Raw genomic sequence first — 11,807 nt, 5'->3', positions numbered from 1 at the left:
GGTAGTTGATTGAGACGAAATTTGTTGAAGGATAATAATGAGTTCTTCTTCATTTGATAATTGTGTCATTGTAGCCATTAGTCTTCATTTTTTGGTCAGAAATTGTTAACTTTTTGTAGGTTTGGCTTCATGTTGTGGGGATAGATGGAGAACCATTTCTCCATCACATTATTTGAAATAACGATCGTGTTGAATTTGTCCCACCACATAACTATATGTTTAGAAAAGGCGGGAGATTCCATTCGATTATGTGATTGAGTAATTCCAGGAGAAGGTCCATGCCAAATGAAAAAAATTTGAAAAGCATAGAGTTAAATCAAAATAATTTGAGAAAATATTATTTGAAAAGTATTTAAAACTTTCAAAAAATTGATATGGTAGGATGGTCTCATTAAATACCAAATATATCCCACCAATCACTAAACCATAATAGAAAATTTTGAATACATGTTTTTTCAAACATTATAAATCAAGAATGATTAAAATTGTTTAACTAAAACATATTGTACCAACATGTTTTTTCAAACATTATAAATCAAGAATGATTAAAATTGTTTAACTAAAACATATTGTACCAAGCAGTTTGATAATCGATGTATGAATAAGTTTATGGAAGAAATTGATAAGAAAATCATTTTTCGGTATAAATACTTGGGTTCCATTTGGTTAGAATTAGATCACAAAGAATCCTAACTTTTAAAAAGGCAATTCTTGGGGTCGTCTTTTCTTATGTTATGAGTAATTTCAATTGAATCGGTATCAACCAGAATAAATTCATAGAATAAACGAATTTTTTGTGGATGATTTGGAATAAAATGGAAATTTTTTTGAATTGTTTCAGGAATAGAGTTTCCTAGGAATTTCCGCTTAAGAGTTGGAACATATGAAGTTTGTGTTTTATTATGGTAAGAGGTAGATGATGATGATCGGTAATTAAAGTTTTTTTTTACGGTATAATTTCTGAATTTGGAGGGTTTGAGTTTGTGATGGCTTGGAGTAGTTGGAGGAGTGGATGACTCCTCAATTTTGGTTTGATTATCAAGGCAGAAGGCTTTGAAAGGATGGAAGATCCCAAAATTTAAAATTTATTTAATAACGGTATTGTTTGATGATTTCTTCCCTTTCAATCCTCCATTGCTTGTGATGATTCTTCTTTGAGAAATTGAAACACTCTGAGTAGGAGGCTTTGGTTTGCGGAGGTATTGATCGTTGTTGTTATTCTTGATCACGTTCATTCTTCTCTTCTTTCTTGCTAGTAGAATTCATTATTTCTTTCTTTTCTCTTTTTCACTTTTCCCTTCAAGAAATTCTCTCGTGAGTAATCAGGAAGGGAGTTTGTACTTCCTTTTATAGCTTCAATTTTGAAGTCAAAACAAGAAAGTATTGCTTGCCATCTAGCAAAAATTTATCAAGAAACTAGATTTTTAACATCTTTTGTAAAACATTTTTAAGTTGATTTGCAATCAACACGTATTAAAAATCTTTTGTTGATTAAACCACTTTGGAATTTGTTTGTACATAAAAAAAAATGGATAAAATCTTCCTTTATATGGTTGAATAATTATTTTTGAGATCCTAGCCAGATACCTAAATGATATCTTATTAGTTGTTCTTGACCATTAATGGACTGTTTGAGAATGTCACCATATCCTATATCTGATGCATCTGTTTCTACAATGAGTGATGCATGTAGATTGATGATGGATTAACATGGAAGACTTTTGACTAGACCTTTGATGGTTTTAATGATGCATGTATATTGATGACTCCATGGAGGAGGAGTTTTCCTAAGTCTTTGATATAAAGGTTCACATGTTTGTCTTAAATTTGGAATAAAGTTGTAATTGATTTTTATTGGTGATTTCATCTGGAAATTTGTTAGCAAATCCTATCGATCTTTGAATTGGTTTTATTTTTCTTTGAAAACTATCATATCCTAAGAATTTTTTTTTGTTGAAATAGTTTTATTTTAGATAGAGAATCAACTAAATCATTTTGTTTAATTATTCTGTAAAATGTTTAAAATATTGTTCTATGGATTGTGAAAAGATTAAAATATCATCAATATAAACAATTGTGAATTCTTGATATGAGTTAAAAATGTCATTCATAATATTTTAAAATTCAGAAGGGGCATTTTTTAGTCCAAATGACATTACATTCCATTCGTATTGTCCAAATAGAACATTGAATATTGTTTTATACTTATCTTTTTTAGTAGTTTGAATTTGTCAAAATCCAAATTTCATGTCGAATTTTGAAAAGACTAATACATTTTGTATTCGATTGATTAAGTCCTTTTTGTTTAGTATGGGATAACGTATCTATTCTAAAACAGAATTTAAAGGTTTGTAATTGATTACAAGACGAGACACTCCTCATTCAATTTCGACTTGATTAATAACATAAAAGACTTGTACAACTCCATGGTGATTTACTAGACCGTATGAGTCCTTTTTCTAAAAGTTCTTGAATTTTTTTATGACAATGTTTTAATAGTTCAACATTCATTTGTATAGGTCTTGCTTTAGTAGAAATTTTTTATTCATAAAAATTCTTAATATATGGTAGACTAACAATGTGCTGTTTTCTTTTCCAAAAGACATTAAGAATATAAGCACATATGTCTTTTTCAATTAATTCCTTGAATTGATTAATTTAGTTTTGAATATAAGGATCATCTAATTGTTTTTCAATTCTTTTATGATTTATTTCTTCTTTTAGAAATTGTATTTGTTGTGTCTTTCTTTTAATAGAATTAAATATTGAGAAATTTTGAATAGAAGGCATTGTTTTAGTAGATATCTCTATTTCCAGACTTCGATATTTCTAATCATGATCATCATCTTAATCTTTAAGTCAATCGAGCATGATCACTGATAGATTGAGAAGTGTCACCCTTTTTCCGAGTTCGGTCACTTTTAAATTGTTTTTATCATATTCTATCACATGTTTATTTGTCATTGTAATTCTTCAAAATAAATAAATAAAATAGGGATCTTGATGGCATAGAGAATTTGGGGCCCCGCATTCACCCTTTTGCACAAAACATATCCACCAACTTCCTTGTGTTGATAGATATCATATCCCATTCCAATGAAATATAAACCACATGTTAACTATCTTATCCTATGTAACATGGTTATTGTAAAAATAAAAAATCCCTATAGATAATCTTACTCTCAAACTTTAATATGCAAAGTAGTGAAAAAGAGAGTGGGTGGGTTATATCCATTAGAAAAAGGTTTGATATTCTAATTTTTGTGAAAAAAAAATAGTTAAAATCAAGTAGCTTGAAAGCAAATCCTTCAAACTCTTTGTTTTCTTATTATAAATATTTAAAGTTCTATATGGACTAGATAAGTAAACGATGAAGATCAAGGTAATCCACAACCTAATCTACATAGAGCTCTATTGTAGATGATTATTTGAGGAGAAACTTGTACTTTATTTGAACGATATGAAGCTTTTTGATTGAAATAAAAAGTAAATCGATAAGAGCTATAAGTCCAATCTCTCTAGATATGTTTTGAAACTTTTCTTTAAAAATTCGTCTCAATTACTCCAAAATCAAACAAAGTCTTAAATTTTACAAAGACGGTGAATGACATTTCATAACTCGCCCTAATTTTTCAAAACTTGGTAATTGAATGATAGTAACAAACCATGAAAAAGGTATATTTTTTACCCTACATTGCTTTGTGCAGTCAAAATTTGAAATTATCACTCAATGGAGTTTTAACTAATTTTTTTAGTTTAACAAGGAGGATTTAAAAACCCAAAACTTAAGGGATAGATCATATGTTATTTATCACTAATTACACATAATAAGGCTTATTTTGGTTGAATTACAACATTATCTTTTAAGAAAATGTTAAGAGTTAACCACTTCGTTTTGTTCTATTATACCAAATATATTAACATAATTTATTTTCTTGTATTATTTATAAATATATTCAGCAATTTTATTTATTCAAATAACTTTCCTATTTTTTAAAACTAATTTCAATAAAATAACTAAACACCAGTGATCCATATAATTTATAAATATTTTGAACAATTTTGTCCATCAAAATAATTTTCCTATTTTTTAACAAAATTCCAATAAAACGACTAAATTTAAGTTTTAGTAAGAGTATTTAGATTAAAAAAAAATAAAAAAAAATCATATTTTGCCATCTATTTAAAAGGGAAAGGAACTTAGCACCAACATTATTAGTTAAGAAAAGATATATAGAATAATACCAAACAAACCCAAACCCACTGACCACTCCATCCCTGTAATCAGCAGAGCCACATCCATGGCTTCCTCCATTTCCCTTCCAACTCCCCAAACTCCGCTTCTCAAATCCACCTTCCTCGGCCAAAACCGCCGCCGCTTCCTTCTCCACCGCCCATTCCCCCTTCCCCATCGAGCATCACCAACCCATCACGCTTTCCGGCCCTCCGCCGCCTTCGATTTGGCCCAGCTTCTCGGCGGAAGAGGCCTCTGCAATGGCGAGCGAGGTCTCAAAGAGGAACTCAAAAGAAACGTCGAGGATAATCCCGTCGCAGATGGAGGTGAAATTCCAGAAACCTCCGAGAAATTAGCCGTCGATAGGGTTCCGGAAGATGGATTCGAGAAGGAATTGATGGGCTTAACCGGAGGATTTCCTGGCGGTGAGAAGGGATTAAGAAAATTCATATCGGAAAATCCTCCTCCTCCGCCTCGACCGAAACCTTCCGCTTCAAATTCCAGCGAAATCGGTGCGATTCTGAGTTCGCAGAAACCGAAGCCACCAGATCTCCCGCTGTTGCTGCCGGGAATGATCGCGATTGTGAAGAATCCAAACAATCCGTACTACATGTATTGTGGAATCGTTCAGAGAATCACGGATGGAAAGGCTGGGGTTCTTTTCGAAGGAGGAAATTGGGATCGATTGATAACGTTTAGATTGGAGGAGCTGGAACGAAGAGAAAAAGGACCTCCGATGAAGAACCCTAGATCGGCTGTTCTTGAACCTCTTCTTCAAAATGATTCTCAATGATTCCAATCGGTGATGGTGATTCCTTTCTCTTCTTCATCTGTTTGTTATCCTGAAATTTCTAATTGGAAAATTTTGTGAATATTCCTAATCCAACAAACACCTTCATTTTTTATTTTTTAATTTTGTAACGTTTACTTTAATGAGTTATCATTAGAGATTTTTTTTTAAAGGTTAATAACAATTTTAATCCTAATTTTGTGGCGTTTGCGTCATTTAGTCCTGAAATTAGACCGGTTTGATGATTCTTATGATTTTGAAAATTAAGCCTATAGGCTATCTTTCGTTGTTTACATTTTAAAAATGTTCTCAAAATTAAGTCTTTTGAAAGGAAAAAAAAAACATATATATCTGTCTCTTATACACATCTAGATGTGTATAAGAGACAGACACATGACTATTAAACGGGCTTAAGGTTCCAATTTTTGTAGAATTCACAGTTTTACTTCACCCAAAATTGCATGTTTGTGGTTTTATTAGAAAATTTTGAATTTGTATCTAATTTAATTGATTAATTTTTAACCATTTTAATTTACGCAAAACTAAAATTCAAGAATTTATTAAGTAGGAAATTAAAAGTTTGAGGACCTATTATATATTTTTTAGAGTCTAAAGACAATAAACATAACTTTCAAAAGTTCAATAACTGAATTTGTAATGCCTAAAAAAATGACTAGATTTGTAACTTAATAGAAAGAAATATCATCTAGGGTGAGCATTGGTCGGTGCCAATTTTGGGATCGAACAAATGATGACATATTACCCTAACTCATTGTTAAAACTATGCTTATCTATTGTTAGTGCAAGTTTGAGAGTGATTAATTTAACAAATTTAAAGGTCAAAATGGAATCAACTTAGCAAATTTATGGGGTAAAATTTTATTCTCTATTATTTAGTGCATGTTTGGAGTGATGGATTGTTAAAATAGTTTTTATCAAATTGAAAATCATCCCAAACATGTCTTTAATCACTAGGTTGAATAAAAAATTGTGGCCAATCAAATTTCATCATGTCATCATAACAAAGACCAATTTTTTTGAATTTAAGGCCACTTGAGAATTATTGTCCCTAAGTTAAAAATTGGGTGGAGGCAAACAAAAGGCAAATTAGAAGATGCAACATGTCTTCAATCTAGTCATTTGATCATAATGAGATTTATCGAATTCAATGATGATTAAGCATGAGCGATGATCGATAAATTTGGCTAAGTAGCCAAATTGGATTTGAAATTATAAATTGGATCGTGTCTAGTAGTAATTTATGTCATTGAGTCCAAAATCCAACCTAATTTAAGTCTATGGTGGAAAGTTGGGCCAAATAAAAGATTTGAACAAGGTTCAGTTTTGGCCCAAGCCCAATTGTTGAGCTCAACAACTAATTAGACCTAAACCAACATAAAGTCCACGAAAACATATAAATAGAGGCTTTATCCTTCATTCTGAGGGGGAGATTCAGAGAACGGAAGCTCTCGAGTTCTTTGAAGATTGAAGCTCTAAAAGTCTAAAGACTAAAACTTTGAAGTTCTCAAGCTTCAAAAATCCAAAGAATTGAAACTCTGGAGCTCCTAAAGCTTCAAAGATTAGAAAGAAATAAGAGAAGAGAAGGCTCTCAAAAGCTTTCAAGACTCTAAAGATCGAAGTTTCAAAAATTAATTTTGCTCTACTAAAGATCTGAACATCAAAGCTCAGAAGACTTACAAAAAATCAGAGGACTCTTTGAAGCTCTTGAAGTTAAAAACTCCATAAACGATTCAGGGCATACATCAAAGACTACAGAGGAAATTCTAGATGGAATTTAGAAAGCAGGACAATATCTAAGCTCTTGAGAATCAACTATGTCTTTGAAGACCCAAAAGCACTTAAAAAATCAAACAACTTCCAAACCCAAAAAAACTATAGCTTTGAGAACAAGCGAAAAATCCCCCAAGCAAATTTACTTTGTGAGAGAAAACATCAAAGGATCATTTGTTAGAGAATGTATTCACAATACGGAAATCAATACAAATTTGAAATTCATTCAACAAATTGAATTTCTCCAAAAAAAAGAAATTTAATCTAACATACTTAAAAATAATTTAATATTTAATTGTATAATTTTAAATGTAACTTTCATATCACCAAAATTGATTTTGAATATTTAAAGTACATTTCAGGGTGATTTAAAAATGATAAAAGTGATTGTTAACCATTTTAAGATCATTCCCAAACATCTTTTTAATAGCATGAAACTATTGTTAGATTTTTGGCAAAATAACAAAAATGCAGTTTGTCCCACAGATAAATTGAAGAATGGGGATGAGCTTCAAGCCTATAAAAGGAGTCCATGCCCTTGGTTTCAAGTTATCCCAGTTAGAAATGCTTTAAGCTTGAGTGTGTTAACTCTAGATAAATTTCTTTTATATATTCTCTAGTTTGAGAGTGGGAAAAGGATGCAAGTAGTATAAAAGCTTTAAGAAAGTGCTATTGTACTTGGGATTGAGAGAGAGAATTGCTCTGTGTGATTGTAATAATTTTTCACCTAGTGATTTTCTTTCTAATGGTGAAAATTCTTGTGTTTTTCTGCTTTTCTCAACAAGTGGTGTCAGAGCGTCAGATTCATAGTTTCTTGAATGTCTAAGTATGCTTTGTAGTTGCAGGTTTGTCTAAGCTTCCACATCAGAAAATAATTCTTGAAACGAGCTACGATGTTTTGTGAATAGTGTAAGTTGTTCAATATTTGCTGATTTTCTAAGAGCGAAGCAGATGTGTATCAAGTTTTATGAGTCCAATAAAGTTTAACGTGGAGAAATGTGATGGAAGGATGAACTTTGACTTATGGCACGTAAACCCCAGACCGTACTTTACTATGTAAGCATTTTAAGTTAACATGGGGTGTATGGTTAACTTAGGTGTATGTATGATATTTGTAGGGAAAAGGCTTATGGAGTTTTTGAAGGAAATTATTCTAAGTATAGAAAGGTAGGTATTCAGGTGAAGTGAGTAATGGTGTCACTTAGAAGAAATTATAGAGCGTGAAAAGGTTTGTTCATACCTTGTGTCCAAGGTTACAAAGAGGAAAAATGGCTAAGTGTGAGGCTTGTGTTGGGGACCATGAAGAAGTTAGGTTGACAGGTGATCAAAGGCCTAGGAGTGGGCTTGAGAGGCGATAGCCGAGAGAGATGACGCCTATGCTACGAATACTAGCTTGTGCGTTAGCTGGCCTATGCGATGAGTGCCAACTTGTGCGCTGATAGTCAACCTATGCGTTGAAATGAGGTAGAGGTGCTCAGCTTAATTACCGAGTTTAATGGGTCAGGTGGTGTGTTTAGGGATCTAAGCACAACTTAGTGGCCCAGTTGTCACCCTAATAAGCTATCTGGATATACTTGCACTATTATAAAAGGGAAGTCAAGTAGAAGAGATTGGTTTGGCATTTTCACTCATGCTAAGGGAGGAAATTTGCTGCCGAATCGAGGTTTGATCAATGTTGAAGACGATTTGAGGCTACCAAGAAAAATTTCCCATGAGTTTAGGTTGAAAAAGATTCTTCTAACTATTGCTTACAAGCTCTCGGGTTTCTTAGGCAGATTAAGAAAATTGAAGAATTTTGAGCTTATTCAGAGGAATCAGAGACCCAAGACTTAAGGTAAGGAAGTCAAGATGTTTTTTTAGCAAGTTCTTAGAAGAAAATTTTATGAGATAATATTTGGAATTTAAGTTATTAAAGTTGGAAAGTTGAATCTGAAAATTTGATGGTTGAGTGAGCAAGCAGCTGCATCTGAGGGACAAACAAGTAGTTGGCGTACAAGGAGATGCATGGATGAGCGCAAGCGCTGGCTGTGGGATGTGCTAAGGCGAACGCAAGGTTTCGAGGGAAAGTATCCCATCGATCGAAGCATGCTAAGGGAAGCGTAGACAAGCGTTCGATGCATAGATGTGAGTGGCATGTCTTAGCGCCTAAGTGCACACTGTGAACACAATGGCACCTACCAGTTGAGGTAATTTTTTTTCAAGTGTAGGTGATGCGTTGAGATAAGCTATGTGATGATGAATCGTGAGAGATGTCTAAGTTCAATGTTTAACTAAATGTTAATTAATCTTGAAAGGGAGCTGATGGCATTAACCTTAGGTATTTATTGATGTTACAGGGCAAACACAAATTCGGGAAGCCTATCATCCTTTGAAGAAGTAGCCTAAGACAATGAGTGACTAAATTTTATGAATGTTTTCTCTTAGGAGGTTTCAACGCATAATTTATGATTAAGTTTCTAAGTTTTAAAGATGTTGTTTTACAGAGTTCCACGCATAAGCTATTAGCCTTGCGATGAGTTTTCCAATATGAGGCATGATTTCTTAAAGTATTACTTCGACACATGCTTAGGTTTGAGGATTGATGTGTGGACGCATAGTCCAACCTTTTTCTAAAATAATGAGATTTACGAAATATATTTGCGGTTTGATGAATTCTAGCTTGCGTTAGCTAGCATTCCTTAATTTATGTTATTCTCTCATGATGAATATGCTTATATCTCGTTTTTACTGGAATGCTTGATGTTTTAAAGTTGAGATCCTTTCTAAATGAGGTGTTATAATGATTTATTGAGAAAACTCGATACTGAAGGTATGAAGGTATCTGGGCCCCCTGATACCTAAGGTATGACGGTACTTGGGATATTACCACGTGCGCGTAGGTACTGTACTATCGATGCTGATTGTATTGAGATTACTCTACAGCTAAGGATTTGACATTGAGGGATTGAGCAAAAAGGCTTTCTCTCAACTAAGGCTGAATGACAATGATTTTCAAGGAGAATATTGATGATTGAGTTTTTAAGGTTTTAAAATGTTCTACATGTTTTACATACTTATGATTTCAAGTATTTCTAGACCCTGAATTTTAGAGATGTATGTTATTTCTGATCTTGATGTTCTACTTGATGTTTAATAAGAATGCTTTAGAAGAAAGTCACTCATTGGGTCAGTAGCTCACCTTTTCCAATGTTTTCTTATCCTCAGGTAGCGGTCAACTCCCCAGAAGATAGTTGTTCTGCTAGTCTGCCACTCAGAATGCAAGTTCGAACTAAAGACAAACTTAGGTTGTTAAGTTGTTTTGTTTAATAGTTTCCACCATGTACATATTAGGGACTATGGATAGATGGAGATGGGACCACTGGTTTGTATATGTATGCATGTTCTATTATGTATATATAAGTTGTGTATCCATTTTAGTTGTTCTGTTTTGCGAATGTCTGAGGAAGTGAATGTTCATAATTGCTTATCAGGGACATAAGACTATGTAGAACAGGTATTGAGAGATAGGATGGGCAATATGTGTTTGTTGATGAAAATTTGAGTTTTAAAAGGAAAAAAATCTTTTGAGAATCTCACATTGCTTAGGTTGGGAAGTTTACTCTCCTTCATATACTCCCATCTTGGACTTTGGGTATGGACCCCAAGGATGAAGGAACTCTGGTGAGGAGAACTTGGAGCGAAAGCGGATCGACAAAATTCCACTAATTATCGAATACTAAATTTACAATAAACATACAAATAGATATGCATTTAAATTAAGCTACAACATACTTTTATAAGAAATAAGTTCAAGAAATATCACCTTTGTAGAACCTTTCTTCACAAATCCCTCGAACAGTCACAAACCTCTTGAAGACCTTCTTCAAAATAACCTCGAACAGAAACCCGGACACAACCACAATCGAGTCCTCGATATTCTCAGGGTGAGAACATAGGAGTGGTGGGCTCTGACTATTTTGGTTAGGAAGAGAAAAGGCTTAAGGTAGAGGAAGAAGATTGAGAAGTATCACACAAGAACTCACAGAACTTTTTTGTAACTCTCTCTCAATCATTCAATAGCAATCGTAGAAAAAGAAGAAAAACTATTTTTTCTTTTATTCTCCTATTGCCAAATTGAATAACCACCCCACTAAAGTGGGTGGAGAGAAAAGATGGGGAAGGAAGTTGTAATTCTCTTCCTTATTATTCAAATATTATATTCATATTAAATTATATGTTATATCAAATATAACATATAATCTATAGTTTTAATATTGTATTACATACAATATAAACTATAGTTTCTTTTCTCCATTATATGACATTTAATATAAATCTCATTTATATTAAATTTAACAATTATGAATCCCATTCATAGAAAATATATTTGATTCTTATTCAAATATTTATTTCCTTCCATTAAGCTATAATGCATCAAATACAATATGACAATTATATCATATATAATTGAAATAATTTAATTATGTCATATATAATCAAATCCCTCTATTAATCTGAACAATTCAGATTAATCCAAAAATTTATTTTCGACTAAATTCTTTTGAGCTACCAAGAGGACCTCATGGACCTGTAGCTTGAAGCTCCAATGGTACATGAATAATTAATTAAGCTCTTTAATTACATTATTCACCATTCATTAACTATAGGGCACTCCACTAAAAACTGATAGTTGCACTCTTCACACTATAGATATATTTCTGTGTCCATTGGATATAACCAATCAACAGTACGATGACCCTTCACAAATTACTCGTAAGTACAGCTGGGCCAAATTACCGTTTTCCCCCCTGCAGTTACATCTAAATTCTTAATTACTACTGATCCCTCTAATAAACAATAGATCATAGTTCTACTATGACTAAACCCCTCTCGGGCCTAGAGAGAGTGTGGTGCAACATTGTTCAAGACCTGGAATCAACTCTTAAGGGAGCAATTTATTTATTTATCTCTGCTTCGGTGAAGGAGTAAATTCCTCTTGTGTAGTTGTGTTCC

The 11,807-nt window shown here is 32.7% G+C and overlaps 1 protein-coding gene across 5 annotated transcripts; it reads left to right on the top strand.

The window, feature by feature from the left end:
- Positions 1–4,208: 4,208 nt before the first annotated feature.
- On the top strand, positions 4,209–10,238 carry LOC120089232 (NAD(P)H-quinone oxidoreductase subunit S, chloroplastic). Of its 5 annotated transcripts, none has more exons than XM_039046667.1 (2): positions 4,209–5,036; positions 10,020–10,238. In XM_039046667.1, exon 1 carries the CDS (start codon positions 4,302–4,304, stop codon positions 5,025–5,027), a length of 726 nt encoding a protein of 241 aa, XP_038902595.1. In that variant the 5' UTR covers positions 4,209–4,301; the 3' UTR covers positions 5,028–5,036; positions 10,020–10,238. The 5 variants fall into 5 exon arrangements, with proteins under 5 accessions (XP_038902595.1, XP_038902605.1, XP_038902587.1 ...); XM_039046677.1 differs by lacking the exon at positions 10,020–10,238 and adding an exon at positions 7,302–7,624; XM_039046659.1 differs by lacking the exon at positions 10,020–10,238 and adding an exon at positions 7,302–7,624 and having other exon boundaries at positions 4,209–5,042.
- The last annotated feature ends 1,569 nt before the right edge of the window (positions 10,239–11,807 follow it).

Source organism: Benincasa hispida, chromosome 1, assembly GCF_009727055.1.
Source record: "Benincasa hispida cultivar B227 chromosome 1, ASM972705v1, whole genome shotgun sequence".
Taxonomy (NCBI): Eukaryota; Viridiplantae; Streptophyta; class Magnoliopsida; order Cucurbitales; family Cucurbitaceae; genus Benincasa; species Benincasa hispida.
The sequence above is the reverse complement of the archived record's forward strand: the minus strand, read 5'-3'. Positions and strand labels throughout refer to the sequence as shown.

Bases quoted from the DNA above. Each gene is read 5' to 3' on its own strand.
- LOC120089232 (XM_039046667.1), top strand. From the start codon at position 4,302: ATGGCTTCCTCCATTTCCCTTCCAACTCCCCAAACTCCGCTTCTCAAA.